This window comes from Oratosquilla oratoria, chromosome 40 (assembly GCF_046742065.1).
Source record: "Oratosquilla oratoria isolate Oo_2021 chromosome 40, ASM4674206v1, whole genome shotgun sequence".
Lineage (NCBI taxonomy): Eukaryota > Metazoa > Arthropoda > Malacostraca > Stomatopoda > Squillidae > Oratosquilla > Oratosquilla oratoria.
Window position 1 is genome coordinate 20,526,921 of NC_134816.1, and position 20,000 is coordinate 20,546,920.

The 20,000-nt window shown below is 36.3% G+C and overlaps 1 protein-coding gene across 3 annotated transcripts in view; it reads left to right on the forward strand.

The window, feature by feature from the left end:
• LOC143020658 (solute carrier family 12 member 8) overlaps window positions 1-20,000 on the forward strand; it is a 97,381-nt gene that overhangs the window by 58,943 nt on the left and 18,438 nt on the right. The window contains exon 7 of one of the 3 annotated variants that reach the window (XM_076177180.1): window positions 11,116-11,216. The exons of the other annotated variants lie outside the window; for them this stretch is intronic. Within the exon in view, the coding sequence (XP_076033295.1) occupies window positions 11,116-11,216 (101 nt within the window). The remainder of the gene's footprint in view (window positions 1-11,115; window positions 11,217-20,000) is intronic. 3 annotated transcript variants of the gene reach the window in all.

Consider the following 20,000-nt stretch of genomic DNA (forward strand, 5'->3'; position numbering starts at 1 on the left):
TTTTCTTTTTTTAATTTAATTTTTTTTATTATTTTTTTTTTATATTTTTTTTTTTATTATTTTTAATTTTTTTTTATAATTTTTTAAATTTTATTTTTTCTTTTTTTAAACTTTTATTTTTATTTATTTGAACTATATATTATTTTAATTTATTTTTTTCATTTCAATTTATTACTATTAATTATATCACTGTTTATTATTATTGTTGTTATTATTTTTATTATTATTATTATTATTATTATTTTCATTATTATTGATTATTATTATTATTATTATTATTAATTATTATTATTATTATTATTTTTATTATTATTATGTATTATCTATTATTATTGATTATTTATTATTATTATTATTATTATTATTATTATTATTATTATTATTGATTATTATTATTATTATTATGTATTATTATTTATCATCCATTATCATCTATTATTATTATTATCATTATTATTATTGTTTTATTATTATTATTATTATTTATTATTTTTATCATTATTATCATTATCATTATTATTATTATTATTGACTATTATCATTTCTATTGATCATTATTATTATTTATTATCATTATTATTTATTTATTATTATTATCATTATTATATTTCAATATCATTTATGTATATATTTTATCTATTTATTGTTGTGTGATGGTAACGTAATCGGAAGCGTGCTCGTCTCGCATTCCTTTAGTCGTGGGTTCGAATCCCGCACTCCTCTCCGATTCCCAGCAGTGACTGTTACCTAACCCCAACAGTCCCCAAGATGCACCATAGGGCAAAAAAAAAAAAAAAAAAAAAACGGCTTCGGCCGCAGTTACACAGCGCCTCTTGGCGTTGGTTCCTCATCATCACCATCTTTAAAGATATTATCAGAGTTTCTTAAAAGGAAAGAGAGGAGGTGCTTATATTAATTTATTTGTTTGTTTATTCATTTATATATTTATTTGTTTATTTATTTGTTCATATATTCATTTAAGTACTATTTTTTTGGGGGTATGAGGGAATTTATGCCCACATATTTTTAGACTTATATTTATTTATTGACCTATTTGTGGTAAATTCTTTTTTTTTTTTTTTTTTATCTCATTTATATACTTTATTATATTCAGTTCTTTTGGGGTCGGGGATTGGGGGATATTTACGACCGCTTCAGACTCACTGTTAGAAATCATGTAATTTTTATGAATTTATAATTAGTTTTTTTTTTTTCTACAAATGATTTCTATAATCTTCAAAAACATTACCGCTCTCTGAAGTATCGCGCACTGAATCGACAAAAGAAATGAACAATTCCTCACTGAGTAAGGCAAGCCAGAGTGGTGGCTGTTAGTATGTGTGTTGGTCTTAGGATGTATGTATGTATGTGTGTGGTGTGTTGTGTGTGTGTGTGTGTGTGTGTGTTGTGTGTGTGGTGTGAGGTGTTGTCGTATGTGTGTGTGTGTGTTTGTGTGTGTGTGAGATGTGGTCTGTGTGTGTGTGTGAAGGTTCGAGTATCCTTGAACTATGGGATATATCAATTATTTGGTTAGCAGTCAGTGAAATCAGAATATTATTCATTATTGATGGTTATTGTTATCATGTATCATCAATATTATCATCATTGTTATTAACTATCATTATCATTATTATAATTATCTTTATTATTCTATCATTCAATCATCATAATCATTATTATTAGTTGATATTATTATTATTATTAATTTATCATATATTGTTATTATTGTTATTTATTATTGTTATTATCATTATCATTCGTCATCATCATCATTATCATTATTCATTGCTATTTATTATCATTATTATTTATGTATTATCATTATTATTATTATTATTATTATTATTATTATTATTATTTATTATTATTATTGATTATTCATTATTATTATTATTATTATAATGTATTGTTGTTATTTTCATTATTATTCTATTATTATTATTATCATTATTAGTAGTAGTCATTATTATTAGTATTACTGATTGATTATTATTATTATTATTATTATTATTATTATTATTATTATTATTATTATTATTATTATTATCTATCATCATTCATCATCATCATCATCATCATCGAGGTCATCATCATCATCATCATCATCATCATCATCATCATCAATCATCATCATCATCATCATCATCCATCATCATCATCATCATTCATCATCATCATCATTATTATTTTATTATTATTATCTATTATTATTATTTTTTATCTATTATTATTAGTATTATTATTTATTATTATTATTATTATTATTATTCATTATTATTATTTATCATTAATTTATTATTATTATTATTATTATTATTATTATTATTATTATATATTATTTATTATTATTATTATTATTACAATTATTGTTATTAGTAGTAGTGAGTCAGTAGTTAGTAGTCAGTAGTGTAGTAGTAGTAGTAGTAGTAGTAGTTAGTAGTAGTAGTAGTAGTAGTAGTAGCGAGTAGTTTGTATCATGATTCGTTATTATTATTTGAATTAATAAAAAAAGGTGAAGTGGAAAAGAACAACAAGCACTATAGCACAACACACCTGAGAGGAGGAGGAGAGAGAGAGAGATAGGACGAGAGAGAGTGTGGGAGAAGTGGGAGATTGAGACGACGAGGAGGAGATGGATTGAGAGATGAGGAGGAATGAGAGAAGGACGAGAAGACTAGGAGAGGGAAGAGGAGGAAAGAGAGCAGAGAGGATGGAGAGAGGACGAGGACCATATGAACATATACAAGCTAATGCTTACACATTGGGATTTTCTGCAAGAGCTATTTTGAAGGCCGGTCCCAAGGACCAGGAGCCATTTGGATTGATCGAAGTCGGAGGCTATGAAAACGACCGGTTCCCTCTCTTTTCGCTCGGGTGGCATGTCTTTCACCCTATCAAAAGATCAAGGAAAATGGATGAGGCTTAAAAAAAAAAAAAAAAAGTATATATATATATTATACTGTATATATATATAGTATATATATATATATATATATATATATATATATATATATATGTATATATTATATATATAAATATATATATATAACAACAACCAACAACATACAACATACAATAATAATAATAATAATAGATAATAATAATAATAATAATGATAATAATAATAATAATAATAGATAATAATAATTATAAGAATAATGGATAATAATTATGTATAATAATAATAATAATAATAATAATAATAATCTAATAATAATAATAATAATAATAATAATAATACATAATAATAATAATAATAATAATAATAATAATAATAATGATAATAATAATGGATAATAATGATAATAATAATATTAATAATAATAATAATAATTATATATAATAATAATGAATAATAATAATAATAATAATAATAATAATATAATAATAATAATAATAATAATAATAATAATAATAATAATTATAATAATAATAACAATAATAATGATAATGAATGATAATATATAGTAATTAATAATGATAAATGATAGTAGTTACATAATGATAATAGTAATAATAAAAAGATTTAAAAGATATAGATAAAGTAAATGAACCCTAATTGGTAAAATAAAACTTATCAATAAATAGTTACATAGATAAATGAATAGATAATCAATATAGAAAAATAGATAGTTTTTTGGATAGATATGTTAAAAAATAAAGAAATAAAATCGGTGGGGAGGGGATGCAAATTGAAAATATATTCCTCTTTAAATTCTTGTGAAAATTTCGTTAACAGGATTTGTCAGAGCACACACTGAGGATCATATAGAAGTATACTATATTGTACATAAATACATAATGCATTACAATCACTCTCATACATAGCATTACATAAAACACACACATATATATGTATATATATGTTATCTTATTATATATGATATATATATATACTATATATATATATATATTTATATATTATATATATATAATATATATATATATATATTTGCAGAAACCACCGGAAATTGAAAAAAATACAGTTACCGAACGTTTTCGTCTATTTAAATGTCTAAATGGATGAAAAACCGTTCGGTATCTGTTTTTTTCAAATTTCCCGGTTGGTTTCTGCAAAATATATTTTATTTTTTTTTTTTTTTTTTTCCCACGTGTGGTTTTGTGATTTCCTTTGCATATATATATATATATGTTTGTATGTATGTATGTATGTATGTATGTATGTCATGTACACACATGCATACAAAAAGACCACCAAGGGAAATAGTCGATAACAGACCGAAGGCACTTCCGTCTCTATTAAAAGGAAAGGAAAAAACAAGAGTATTCTAGTATTACAATGTATAAAGGAAGGGTGGTTAGGTGAAGGAAACTGGGAAACGTTTTGATTTGACAGGGAATCTTTCACCCTGACCTACAGTTTTCGTTGCTTGGGCGTTTGGGTGCTCTCTAAAAGTTTCTCAAATTTTATGTATAGGTCCTTAAGGACCAGTTTAAGAGATATAACCCTTGTGGAAGAGATCTATTTTTTTATATTTGTTATTAGAGTAATACATATTCAACGGCAATCTTTAATTAGATTGTGTGATCAAAGAGAGAGAAAAAGACTGAGATACGAGAGAGATAGAGAGAGAGATAAGAGAAAAGAGAGAGAGAGAGAGAGGAGGAGAGAGAGAGAGACGAGAGTGAGAGAGAGGAAGAGAGGAGAGAGAGAGAACGAGAGAGAGCCGAGGAGAGAGAGAGGGATGGAAAGAGAGATGAGATGAGAGTGAGGAGAGTGATGAAGTGAGAGAGAGAAGAGTGAGAGCAGAGAGAGAGAGAGGTGAGGAGAGAAAGGAGAAAAAAGAAAGAGCGGAAAAAAAAGGGAAAAAACGGAGAGAGAAAGAGAGAGCAAAAGAGAGAAAGAACAATGAGGAGAGAGAAAAGAGACGAAAGAGAGACGAGAGAGAGAGAGATGGAGAGAGATGAGAGAGACGAGAGAGAGAGAGAGACAGGAGAGACGACAGAAGGAGAGACAGAGAGGGAGAAAGAGAGAGAGAGAGAGAGAAAGAGAGTAAGAGAAAGAGGGAAAAAGATGAGAGAGAAAAGAGAGGAGGGAAAAGGAGAAAGAGAAAGAGGAGATAAGAAAAGACGAGAGAGAGAGAGAGAAGAGAGAGAGAGAAGGCAGAGAGAGGGCAGTGCAGAGAGACAGAGAGAGAAAGAGAGAGAAAGAAAGATGACTGAGAGTGGAGAGAGAGAGAGAGGAGGAGAGGAGAGAGAGAGGCGAGAGGACCGAGAGAGATGAGAAGAGAGAAAGACTACAGAGAGAGTGAGAGAGAGATAGAGACGAGAGAGAAAGAGAAAGAGAAAGAAAGAAACGAGAGAGAGAGAGAGGAGACAGAGAAGAGAGAGACAGAGAGAGAGAGAGAAGGAGAGAGACGAAGGACGGAGAGAGAGGAGAGAGAGATGAGAGAGAGAGTGAGAGAGATGCTGAGGAGAGAGTGAGGAGAGATGATGAGAGGTGAGCGAAGAGTGGAGACGAGTGAGAGAAGGCGAGAAGAGAGTAGAGACGAGGACGTGATGAGAGTAGAAGAGAGAGAGAGAGACGAGAGAGATTAGAGAGAGGAGAGAGAGAGGAGAGATGAGAGAGAGAGAAGAGAGAGAGAGAGGAGAGAGGAGGAGAGAGACGGATGGGAAGGAGATCGAGAAGGGAGAGAAGAGAGAGAGAGAGAGATGTGAGGATGAGAGAGAGATAGATAGATAAGATAGTAGAGAGAGAGAGAAAGTGAGAGAGAGAGAGACGAGAGATGACGGAGAGAGAGAGAGGAGAGACTGGAGAGAGTGAGAGAGAGAGAGAGAGGGGAGAAGAGAGAGAGAATCGAGAGATGAGCGTGTGGAGAGAGAGAGAGAGAGGAATGTGAGAGAGAGAGAGACGATGAGTGAGGAGAGATGGAGAGAGACGAGAGAAGAGGAGAGAGACATTGGATACCCCCCCCCCCCCCCCCCCATAATCTTCCTTCCACCACCTTACCCACCCATATCGACAGAAACGGACAAGATTTCTTACCTTAGAGCCCCAAACACAACCTACACACCCCTTATAAACAAAACGAAATTCAACCACCCCTAGGCAGGGTCCTCGGTAGGGCAGTACGTGTCTGGTGTTCCTCGCTGTCCTTAAGAGTGTATAGAGGGTCTGTAAAGGATGTCTCCGTGGAGACACCAGGAGTCCTGGCAACAGGCATACATCCGGGACCCACGGTAAACCATATCCTCGTTCTCCCAGTTATCAAACTTTGTGAACTCACGGCCCGGTTTCGCCCGCCTGGGTCGAAGATCTGTTAAGAGGAGATTAGGGGGTCATTATCATCGTCGTCATCATCGCTCGTCATCGTCGTCGGCGAGTTGTACGTCGTCGTCGTCGTCGTCGTCGTCGTCATCTATCATCCCTCTCTCATCATCGTTATAATCATCATCTATCCACTCCATCATCATCTATCATCGATCATCATCATCATGCATCATCCTAATCATCATCCATCCATCATCTTCATCATCATCATCATCATCATCATCAATCATCATCATCATCATCATTCTCTACCATCAATCATCATCAGCATCATCATCATCATCATTCATCATCATCTCCACCATCATCATTCTCATCATCGTCATCATCATTATTCATCCCTTGACTGATAGAAAATTTCTTATTTCTAGAGATACTGTATATGGTGAGGAGTCCACGTAGCGCTGCCGGCGGCTTCCATGAGGGTCGATGGGGCCTTTCTGGTGCAGAAAAATTCGATGCAACAGTTGAATTTGGTTATTCCCTTCAATACACGACCAGTGAGGACTGCTCTTTGACATGGGTATATAGATTGCGAAAAGTCCTTGAGGCATTTGTGTACTTACCAAGTCCATGGAAGAGGTTAGTTATGAGTAGATGAAATAGATAACGAATAAATTAGATAAATAAAATTGATAACTAAACGAATAAACGTAAAACGAATGAATAAAAACTCATTATGGAAAACTAGCTTTCATATTCTGTCGCTCAAAGGGAAAAGGATCTTACATTTTTGTGTTGTTCAATTGTCCCCCGGCCATGTTTCACACCATCATGCACTATGATCACTGCCCTCCACATTGCTGGTCACCAGTATGGACAGAGATCACGAAGCTCTCGTGATTCCACCTCATGTCCTCATTTGCAACGTAATTTAGATCTGATCGCAAAAAATAACTTGGACATAGTAACACACCTTAAAGATGACCCGTCCTAGTGTCTTTCCTCCGGAGGAGAACTGTAAGGGAAGAAGCCCGGATCTCGAGGCGCTGATGCTGCTCGATGTGTTCTTCTGAAGAACTCGCGACACTATGGCCATGGATGGGGACTGGGCGCGTGAGTGGTGTGGCTGGAAGAGCAAACACTGAGAATTACGATAAAGGGATGATGATGATGATGAGGATGATTGATGATGATGAATGATGGATGATGATGGTGATGATGATGATGATTATGATGATGATGATGATTGATGATGATGATGATGATGATGATGATGATGATGTGATGATTGATGATGATTGATGTTGTATGATTGATGGATGATGATGTTCCATAGTCTGTCTGGCCGATCAGTCGCGTCGCGTCTCCCTGAGGAAACCCCCCCCCGCCATGAACTGGAACGGGGTTTTCCCAATAAATCCCTTGTATAGTAGTGATCATGTTATGTTGTTGGCGTGCATGGACTGTGTACAGTGCAGTCTTCCATAATGCGTTGTATAGTTGGGTGGTGAAGTGTTACATCCTGGACCTATATTCGCAATGCGTTCATCCAACCTCTTCTGGTAACACAGAAGGGTTGGATGGTGGACTCTGCCCTCTCGGGGGAGAGAGGATTCAGAGGGATGGATATCAGGGGGTCAGGCATGTAGTAGTGTGTTTTCTTTCAGTCTGTTGATGATAAAATTTTTGATAACATAATTGAAACGAAACTTTATTTTCTTATACAAAAGTTCTGTTATTCGTGTTACCTCGTGGCTGTCCAAGTGCCATTTTTACTTGAAAAAAAAATTAGATGATCTTTTATTTTCTGGTTTCGCTGTCTCGGTTTCTCTTTTGCTACTTTTTCCCTCTGTTTTTGTCTACACTTCTTTCCCCGTACATACGTGTGTGTGTGTGTGTGTGTGTGTGTGTGTGTGTGTGTGTGTGTGTGTGTGTGTGTGTGTGTGTGTGTGTGTGTGTGTGTGTGTGTGTGTGCGTGTGTGTGTCTATAGTGGAAAACTGTATGCAATTATAAGGCCAGATGTAGCATCCAGTTACATTTATAAGGTACAAAAACCATGGTAGTATAATATTTTCGAGGATAATCTCAATGGTTTAATAATATTTCCTTAAGCATAGTCATACCAGGTATTGTATGTCAGCGGAGAATCACCACATGAAGAAGGGCTTTATCATTAGTATGATGTTTCAATTCTTAAGAACTTTATCAAACACAACACTAGGTCCTGTTAAAACTCACGTCAGTACATATTGCTGGATTCTTAAATTAATAAGCAAAACCAAATAGGTAAACAAATCAATAGAACAGAATAAGTAAATAAAAAACTCATAATGGAAAACTACTTTTCGATTCTGCCGGCCAAATGGGCGAAAGCAGGAATTCAGGCTTGTCTTGTTGCATTTGTCCCACCGGACATATTCCTTCACGAGTTTCATCTGACTGGGGAACCCGCGACCCCCATGGTAGCTGGCCAAACCGGGTCCTCTGGTCCTCCCATAGACCTCTCTTGTATTAGTGTCCCCCCTGTCTGGGATTCTTTCTACGTCACCGGCTGAAAGTAGTCGGGGAAGGAAAATGAGCATTGCCGGTGCTTCGGAATCTCTTTTTTGCTAGGAGAGGGGTGGGTCGTGTTTAAACGGTGGATTAAAATATAGACGAGTTTAACAGAGGGAGATCTTGGGGCTCAGGTTGAAGACCGCTATGTCAGGCACTCGTCAGGGGATTGCACCCTCCAGATGAAACTGAGGATAATTGACGTGGTTTGAAGATGGGCTGACTTGGAGATGATTCTCTTTTCACGTCCTTCTTGAAAGGACACCTCATGTAGATGTCCGTCGTTTAGGTACCATTCTAAACACCTGATGCTTTATACAAATTAATGCACACAAAAAACAAAGACCAGTACTTTCCAGACACATGTATAGTCTACCGTCCATAGAAGAAAACTTTTATTTGTCCAAATCATACTCCCAAATATATCTAAATGCAGGTGACCTTAGATGGTGTTATTTGTTCTTGATGAATTGTTATTGTAATCAGTCTGTGGGGCAAAGAATAAATACAACCTTGTGTTCAGGAGGGTTTTTTTTACTGAGAATCTCCGATCGGAGGTGGGAAATAACTGTCCCACACTTCAGTCTGAATTAAACTAACCCACCAAGTAACCAAACTAACTTTCTAACTAAGTAAATAATTAAATAGCTAACTAAGCTAACTAACTCTCCAAACGATTCATATCACACTCCCAGAACCCGGCCGTCACGGGTCATGGTCACTCTCGAACCTGGCACACAACACGGGGTCCTCGGTTACCACCAACTCCAACACCTGGTTCACCGTCCTGGGAGTTCTTCTTCCCGACCGTGAAAAATAACCCCCCCCCCGGCATCCATGGCCGGGAATCAACCATGAGTGGAGATCTTCGGACTCCTTCCAAGGACATCCCAGTTGGAACGTTGTCCATCGCCCTAAGGGGTTAGGTAAGTGGTGGTTTGTCTTGTGACTTTATGTGTGTGTGTGTGTATGTGATGTGTTGTGTGTGTGTGTGTGTGTGTGTGTGTGTGTGTGTGTGTGTGTGTGTGTGTGTGTGTGTGTGTGTGTGTGTGTGTGTGTGTGTGTGTGTGTGTGTGGGTGTGTGTGTGTGTGTGTGTGTGAGTGAGTGAGTGAGTGAGAGATAGATTGATAAATAGACAAGTAGATAGAGATAGATAGCGAGAGAGAGAGAGAGAGAGAGAGAGAGAGAGAGAGAGAGAGAGAGAGAGAGAGAGAGAGAGAGAGAGAGAGAGAAGCAGATAGATAGATAGGTAACTATATATATGTATATATATATAGAAAGAGAGGGAGCGAGAGATACATAGATATATAGATACGTAGATACGTAGATAGATAGATAGATTGATCGACAGATATCATTGGCCTTCTCCGGAGCCAGAGCATCAGGCTCTGATTGGAGGTAAGGGTATAGATAGGCTTTGAAGACGGATGTTTGGGAGATGACTTTCTTCGACACCCGTCTTGCAAGAATTTTACGTGCAGGCACCCGTCAGGAATTTCTTTTTATAAAGATTTGAAGTTTAATTGATAAGTGAAATACATTATCACACGTGTATGCCAAATCCATAAACATCATACAATCTACAAGAAGATCTGAGCGTGAGGTGTTCAAATGACACCCAAAATATTGTACTATCTTTTTTTTAGCTTGCGCTATTTGAATAGTTTAATACATTTTTTTGAACCTCTATATTATGTATAAGCATGTAGATACCTCCTATGATAAGATTAACCAGTTTTGGGTGAAGAAGTGCTTTGAAGCATATGAAGTATTTAGAAAAGATGACCGATACATGGAAGTATGATAATGTTCTATGCACAGTACACGCTATTATTGGTTATGGATGGTATGTCTTCTGGTTGAAAAAATGTGACGAGTGGTGTTCCTAAGGGATCAGTTCTTGGGCTATTTCTGTTCATGTAAGAACCTAACTGCATAAAATAGAATTTTGTACCTATAATTGATTAGCATTTTACTGTTCTATGAGCAGCAAACTATTATCTGTAGTTGTTCTGAATGGTAAAACTTTAAGTTGGAATAAGGTAGTGGAGTTCCTCAGGGTTCATTTCCTGGGCCACTTATGTTCACACATAAGTACAACAAGATAAATAACCCTTGCCATTGATTTCTCCCAATTACTGTAAGAATGTTATATAATCATGTTATCATCAGTCGTTCTGTATGGTGTTACATCCAGTTGGAAATATTCTACGAGCCGCTCTTCAGGGTTCAGTTCTTGAGCCACTTTTATTTAATCGTCAACAGAACTCCATAAACAACCCCTTTTGCTCATTTCATGTGTTGACGTCTTCCTGTTACTTGCAGCACGGTAGTGTACCTGACATTCATGAGTGTTTTGGCAGCCACAGTAGAGCGTCACGTGCTAATGAATGACTTTATGATCTCAGAGAAGGTCTCGGCGCTTGGTAAGTTTTGCAGTTTGATTTTTGTATGTTTTGTCTTTTTCATTGGTATATGTCCCTCGCAGATGCGAACACACCCACACACACATATATGTGTATATGTACATATATATATATATATATATATATGTGTGTGTGTGTATATGTGTATATATTATATATATATATATTATATATATATATATACATATATATATATGTATATATGTATATATATATACATGTATATATATATGTATATATATATACATACATATATGTATATATATATACATATATATATGTATTGTACATATATACATATATATATATATATACATATATATATATGTACATATATACATATATATATATATATATATATACATATATATATATATATATATATATATATATATGTGTGTGTGTGTGTGTGTGTGTGTGTGTGTGTGTGTGTGTGTGTGTATGTGTGTGTGTGTGTGTGTATGTTCCCAGTACAAAATATTTTCATCTTAACCGCAAAAAAAAAAAAAAAAAAAAAAAAAAAAAAAAATCCATTCTATTCCCTTGCAAACACGATCGAGACTAACAGGTGTATGTACCTCAATGGGAGCATATTCGGAAACTGAAACATTGTCGGGCTGAAAACTCGATCCTAGCCCGTACGTAACAAATGAATAGCTCATTGGTAAAGTCACTGTCCATTTGTGACGTGCGGGTAGGTTCGAGTCTTCAGCCCGATAACGTCTTAATTTCCGTATCTACTTCCATCGAGGTACATACTCCTGCTAGTCTCGATCATGTTTGTAAGGGACTAAAATAGAAAAATGATTGTGGTTGATAAAAATTAATCCCAGACCCGTCATCCAGGAGGTGCCAAGATGAGAGGGAGGGAGGAGGGTGAAGGGGAGTGGAATATATGGGAAATGAAATGGGTGGGAGTGATTTCTATGCCTTTTTCTTTCTGGCTACCCCCCCCCCCCCGTGTAAGGGGGAAAAAGCCTTTGGTATATGAATGTATGTATGATAAAAATCAATATTTATATATATAGATATATATATATATATATATATATATATACATATATATACATGTGTATATAATATATATATATGTATATATATTTTATAATATATATATATATATATATAGATATATATATATTATATATATATAATATACATATATATATAGGTGCGGGTGTTGGGTGTGTCTACAAAACAACAATATTGATTTATAAATAAACCGTTATATTTTGTAGATTACGAAAAGATCATTGAACAAATAGCAATACTATACTCACTACGCAGCCAAAAATTCATCCCAGCTAATCAATAGTCTTTGTTAGTAAAGATTGGTTTGGGGAAAGGGAGATAATCTTTGGGATTACCAACAGAAACTCCTTCAGTTCTTATACACTTAAAAACTGTTCAGTTTCATTGTTGATTAATTGTACATAATAAGCATAGGATGAGACGATAGGGAAAAGGGTCTAGAATCTAATTGCAATACTAGATGGTGTAAATGAAAAGTTGAGTTGAAAATGAGATTTCGTGGATACTGATTGAACTGAATAGACTTTACATTTGCTTAAATCCTTTCCCATGTGTTCAAACCCCGTTGGTTTTATTTGTTTAAAGTACATTTCACATTAACAACATAAAACACCGTAATTCATATCAATTTTCATCACAAATCGAATAGAACGCGATGTATAGGTACAAATGCAATATCTGAATCAATGAAGGACTCGGTAGATTTACGTTATCAATACGTCCTTATTTCTACAGAATTAGCTTAATAGTTATATTCTGCTTATCTATTGTAAATCAAGTGATAATGGAAAAATACTCAAAAGAATACTCACCTTTCAAGAAAAAAACAAGTTTGAGTGCTTAGTATGTTGTCCTGCGTTGGAACTCACTAATGTACACTGTCGGCGACATACTCCTTGTCAGCGTTAGACAGCTGACTCTATCTGTGACATCACATCCTGTTGTGATGACACTGCTCTCGTCTATGCTCCAAAAGGCATCATCGATCACCAAAACACATTCCTTGTCCATTGTTGAATTAATAATAAAATCCTTAATGCTGAGACGATATTAAAAATGTTAACGATTCCGATACGAGTTCCGATAATGCTCTAAACTTCCGATTCCGATAATTGATTAATAAGTTTACTTTGTTTATAAAATACTTTTTTTCTCAGACCATAAGTATTTGTTTTCCACACGACCAACTACAGGGCCTAAAAATAACCATGAATTGTAATTACCTAGTTACGGACCAAAAGGTCTCCTGTCACCACGCTCCTCCTTCTGGAATCGGACACATATCGGAATCGGAAGTTTAGAGTAGTATCGAGCTCGTATCGAAATGGTAAAAAATGTTGGTATCGTCCCATCACTAATGGTTTTGTTAAATTTAACAGGAATATAAAAGACTTCATTAATATAGATGCCATGAAACCGTACTTATGATCGGATACGACATAAACTGATATTAAATAGTTTTGTTATACTTAGGTTCGGTCATGGCTTCTAGTATTTGCATTATAGAAAATAGGGTTTCATTTCTAGAGTATTTATAGGTAATTATTACTATTCTGTTCAAATAAAAAATCTTGTGGGTACTAGAATACAGTTGCAAAATATATACTGTACACACAAACATAAATGCATACATTCATACATACATGTATACATGATTGTACATACATACATGGATACATACATACATACATACATACATACATACATACATACATACATACATACATACATACATACATACATACATACATACATACATACATACATACATACATACATACATACATACATACATGCATACATATATACATACATACATACATACATACATACATATATACATACATACATACATACATATATACATACATACTCGTACATACATACCTACATATACTCGTATGATCTAGGATATGGGGATCCATGGGAGACTTATGTCTGGCTTATACTCTGGGACAGAGAATGTTGTAAAGTGTAGAGGAATGGTGTCCAGCTTCACCCCTGTTAGTTCACGAGTGAGACAAGGGTGCGTCCTCATACTTTTCAACACCTGAATGGACTGGGTATTGGACAGAGTTGTCGATCGGCCGGAGCATTAAGATCACTGACTTTATCTTTGCTTATGGTGCTGTCCTTCTTGCGCAGTCGTTGGAGGTCCAGGTTGCAGTTCCTGTAGTCACTGCATAGGGAGGTGAGACCACATGGACTTGAGGTTTCCTGGGTCAAGACCAAGGGTCTGGAGTCTGGAAGCTTACTGGATGACATAGTTCAGTTCCTCCATGCGTGTGGCGAGGACATTGAGGTCTTGGAAAGCGTCACATACCTTTGTAGTGTCGTGCACGACAATGGTGGGTCATGTCAGGAAGTACTTCGGAGGATTGGTACTGTCCATAGTGTTATGGGCACATTCAACCAGAGTATATATACGTTGTCAATAATCATGCAGGAAGACTAAGATCCGAATTTTTTAAGTCACTTGTCCTCCCTATCCTGCTGTACGTCTTCGAGACATAGACATTAAATGTTGAATTGAAGAGGCGTCTCGATGTCTTTGGTACTAAATGCCTTCGGAGACTCATGGGGGTAACGCTGGTATATCTTCGTATCAAACCAGAGACTGTACTGTGAGACTCATTGTAGGCCAGTTACCATCAGCATAATTCGTGAATGTTCACTATAAACCCACTATCGGAGAAATAATATCGGAAGTACAGGAAAACTGTATATTTCGACTACTATCTGTAGTCCTCTTCAGCGAAGAGGACTACAGATAGTAGTCGAAATATACAGTTTTCCTGTACTTCCGATATTATTTCTCCGATAGTGGGTCTATAGTGAACATTTACAAATGTGTTATAACATACCAATTTCCAATAATTCGTGAACGTCAACACCGGCTATATGGGCATGTAACACATATCCCTGACGTTGATCCTACTCAGAGGTTTGTCTTGACAAGAGGCAACCCTCGATGGAAAAGACGAAGGGGACCACCATAGAAGGACTCGTGGCTGTTGCCGCATGTTCATCAAACCTGTCGAGAGTTATTTAGAGTTGGAAGGGTGACTGCATGGGAGCTTGCCCGCTCGGAGAGACCGTTGGGACTGGCGCCGACGTGTGAGTGAAGCAAAGCGTTCCCTGGCGTATGATACCCCCAATTGATGACAAATGAGACATATATACAAATATACGTACACACACACGCACACACACACATACGTACATACAAATATGCACACACAAAGTTTAGTGGAGAAAGCAACAAATATGCACCACTCGATTCGTTAAAAGAACAATCAGGGACACAGAGAGACGGAGCAGAAACTGTATGATGTCAAGAAGAAAATTAAAGTTAGAGTTACCAACATTACAAAGAAAACGTATGCCGAACACAGTAAAGAATGACTTTAAGAAAAGATATGGAATATTCTTGCTCTATGTATAAAGGCAGTTTATAATTATCATCAAAAGTCCTTTCGTTGAGAAAAAGGTGATTACAAAAATCCATCCACCGTTATTTCAATAATACGCCATTTTACATCTGCTTCCCGCCTATGTGGCGGTATTTCATAAAATCCCAGGCAATGTTTAGCCTACCCTCTCCACATACATACATACATACATACATACATACATACATACATACATACATACATACATACATACATACATACATACATACATATATACGTAACCTACATACAGACATTACATTACATACATACATACATACATACATACATACATACATATACATACATACATATTACATAACATCCATACATACATACATGCATACATACACACACACACACATACATGCATACATACATACATACATTACACACACACATACATACATACATACATACATACATACATACATACATACATACATACATACATGCATACATACATACATACATACATACATACATACATACATACATACATACATACATACATACATACATGCATAAATGCATATTATCCACATGGACAAATACGATCGAGTGTAACCTACTCATTGCCAAAAGCAACTCATAATTCTTATTCTTGTTATCGCCTGACAGTTCTATTCAGTTCAGTGTTGACCCTATGGATACCCAGCACGTTTTGAATGTAGATTCTATCTGTCGCCAAGAGATTTTATTCAGCTGAGGAATGACCGCAGGAAGCCGAATGTTCATCTGTGTCACTGGTACATTAGATTCATATATATTTTCTATCTAAATGTCGATTCTATTCACCTGAGGGAAGCCTCGTGTTCCTACTGGATCTCGGTCTGTTTTAGACTTCGAAGTGATAAATTTGTCCTTTTGTACATTCTTTAGTCTCAAGATACGTTTTGCTCGATGCGATTAATTATCGCTCAATGATGATCGTTCATGGCTCAAAGATGATCTACCATATCTACACGACTCCAACTGATCTACAGGGCTCCACCGGATATACAGGACTCTACTGGATCTACAGGACTTCACCGGATCTACAGGACTCTACCGGATCTACAGGACTCCGTCGTATTTACAGGAATCCACCAGATCTACATGACTCCACCGGATCTGTAAGAATCCATCGGATCTACAGGACACCATCGGATCTACAGGACTCCACAGGATCGACGAGACTCCACCGTTCTATTGAGAAAACGTCTCAATTTAGTTATTTTAGAAAATGAGACTTTTGGTATGCTATTATGTGTATATATAATATATATATATATATATTATGTATATATATATATATATATATATATATATATATATATATATACACTGAGATATAGGTTTACACTGTCTCCAGACACTGACATCACTTTGTGCTTTGTACCGTTTTGATGAAGTTCTCCACCGTGGGGGTGGCTTTCTCCCCCGGTACTCCCTGGGCTCTATCGTGACTTTCTAGAACCTTCATAAAGTCTTATCTCTTAGAGGAAGCACGTCTCCAGCTTCCCTCTTCTCCCGAAGTGACATCGTCGACTGCCCTCCGAAGTCATTGTGAACATGCAGACCCTTTGCTGCTCACTGCAGTTGAAGAACCCTCCGCAAGTTTTTGGGTTTTTCAGAGAGTCAAAGAGGTCATCCATCCCATGCTTTCGGAGAATCGGGGAGCCTCAGTCTTCGGCGTCTTCTTTAGGATCAATGGCAGCGCCTCTGCAGTTGACGGCGCGGCATCGCGGTTGGCTGCTTCAGGAATGGAGGCTTCTTGCCACGGATCGATCTCGTAGAGGAGTAGCAAAGTAGGCTTTCTGGTTTGGTCTCTCGAGTCCACGGTGAAACGGTGGACTTCTTCCAAAGGGACCTCTGAAAATACGTTTCTTCCAGAGTTGAAGGCCTTTGAAGACACGTTAATTCCGGCGTTGAAGGCTCCTGAAGACACGTGTCTTCCGGTGTTGAAGGCTCCTGAAGACACTTTTCTTCCGGAGTTGAAGGCCTCTGAAGACACGTTTCTTCTGGAGTTGAAGACCTCTGAAGACACGTTTCTTATGGAGCTTAAGACTCCTGAAGACACGTGTCTTCCGGAGTTAAAGGCCTCTGAAGACAATTCTTTCCAGAATTGAAGGCCTCTGAAGACACGTTTCTTCTGTAGTTAAATGCCTCTGAAGACACGTTTCTTCCAAAGTTTAAGGCCTCTGAAGACACGTTTCTTCTGGAGTTGAGGACCTCTAAAGAAACGTTTCTTATGGAGTTTAAGACTCCTGAAGACACGTATCTTCCGGAGTTGAAGGCCTCTGAATTTTTTTTCCCTGAATTGAAAGCGTCTGAAGACACGTTTCTTCCAGAGTTGAATGCCTCTGAAGACAAGCTTCTTCCAGATTTGAAGGCCTCTGAAGACACGTTTCTTCTGGGGTTGAGGACCTCTAAAGACGCGCTTCTTATGGAGTTTAAGACTCCTGAAGACACTTGTCTTCCGGAGTTGAAGGCCTCTGAAGACAATTTTTTCCGGAATTGAAAGTCCCTGAAGACACGTATCTTCCGGAGTTGAAGCCCTCTTTGTGTCTTTCTTCCCTTGACACTGGTTGAGGGCACAGTGGGACTCGCCTCCAAGCTGGCACCCTTTGGATGGTCTCCTTTCTCTCTCCGGTCTAGAGCCGCTGGGGAAGTCGCCTCTAGGTCAGGACCCGAGGCTTGAGGCAGGAGCTTCACGAGGAGAGTTCGTTGACTGTTATTCCTCCCACGAAATACAGAGAAAAAAAACTTTTATCGATGACCAAAGCTTTAGTTCATTTCTCATATCTTCGTTTGCTATTAATTAATCGAGTGTTTACTTATTGGCGCACGTTGGTGAAATCTGTACATGCATACATATATACGTACATACATACATACATACATACATACATAAATACATACATAAATACATACATACATACGTACATAGATACATACATATATGCATGCATACACACATACATACATACATACATACATACATACATACATACATACATACATACATACATACATACATACATACATAAATACATATATACATACATATATGCCTACATACATGCATACATACATAAATACATATATACATACATATATGCCTACATACATGCATACATACATACATACATACATACATACATACATACATACATACATACTTCTGGCAATGGGAACATAAAACCTGGTGAATTGTTGGTTGTAATTAATACTTTAAACGCCTTTCCGTTGAAAAATGATAATAAACGAATAAAAAAACTAAACAAAGATGGAAAAATGTTTAGAATAAAAAGAAAAACGCCGATAATGATGTTTGAATATAATTTTTGAAAGAAACTGAATAAATATGGGAAAATATTTACAGAAAATAACACGAATAAAAATAGGGTTTTAGTGATTAGTTGGAATATTATCTGTGATAAGTTCCCATTGGGAATAAAACATAAGATGAATAGTAAATGTAGAGACATAGTCGCAAGCAAACTTTTTAACGCAGCCAGATTATAACACAATACAAAATTGAAATTTCTTGTCTGACAATTTTTTTTCCATATTCAAGAAAATTACCTGACTGGAACCTAAATACTACATAGGAAAATATATCAGGTACTCGAAAAAAATCATATTGTAGTTATGAGAACTGAATCGTAGGTCAAAACTTTTGCTGGTGACTTCATATCTCGTCATACACTGTCTTACCAAACTTGATAAAGCCACCACCAATCAATCAATGAACCAATCAGCCAGTTCGAGTCCATAGCTGAACAAAGGTTTCTCTCAAACCATTCCATGAATCGGATGACTGGACCAGCTTCTACCACATCACTCCTGCAAGCTTCTCCATCTTGTTTCTCTACCTCGTCCATGCCTCCCATCTCTCGGCGTTTACTCAGCAACACCCTCTGTCGTCCATCATTCTTTTACGCTAAATTCCCTGCCCAATTCCAAGATCTATATACACCAGGTCTAACCGTTTGAGCCGTTCTGCGCAGCTTCTGACGTCATCAGGATGGTTCCGTTTTCTCTTTGTGAAACAATGAAGAAAAATGTGAAACGCCAAGGAAGACTGGAACTATTATATTCCCCCCCGTTATCTCTCTCTCTCTCTCTCTCTCTCTCTCTAGCTCATTGCTATTATCAGTGTGTGTGTGTGTGTGTGTGTGTGTGTGTGTGTGTGTGTGTGTGTGTGTGTGTGTGTGTGTGTGTGTGTGTGTGTATTTATATACTTGTATTTTACGGGAAGGTGAGATATCGTCGTGTGTGCTTATATGTGTACACGTTCACATCTGTGTGTGTG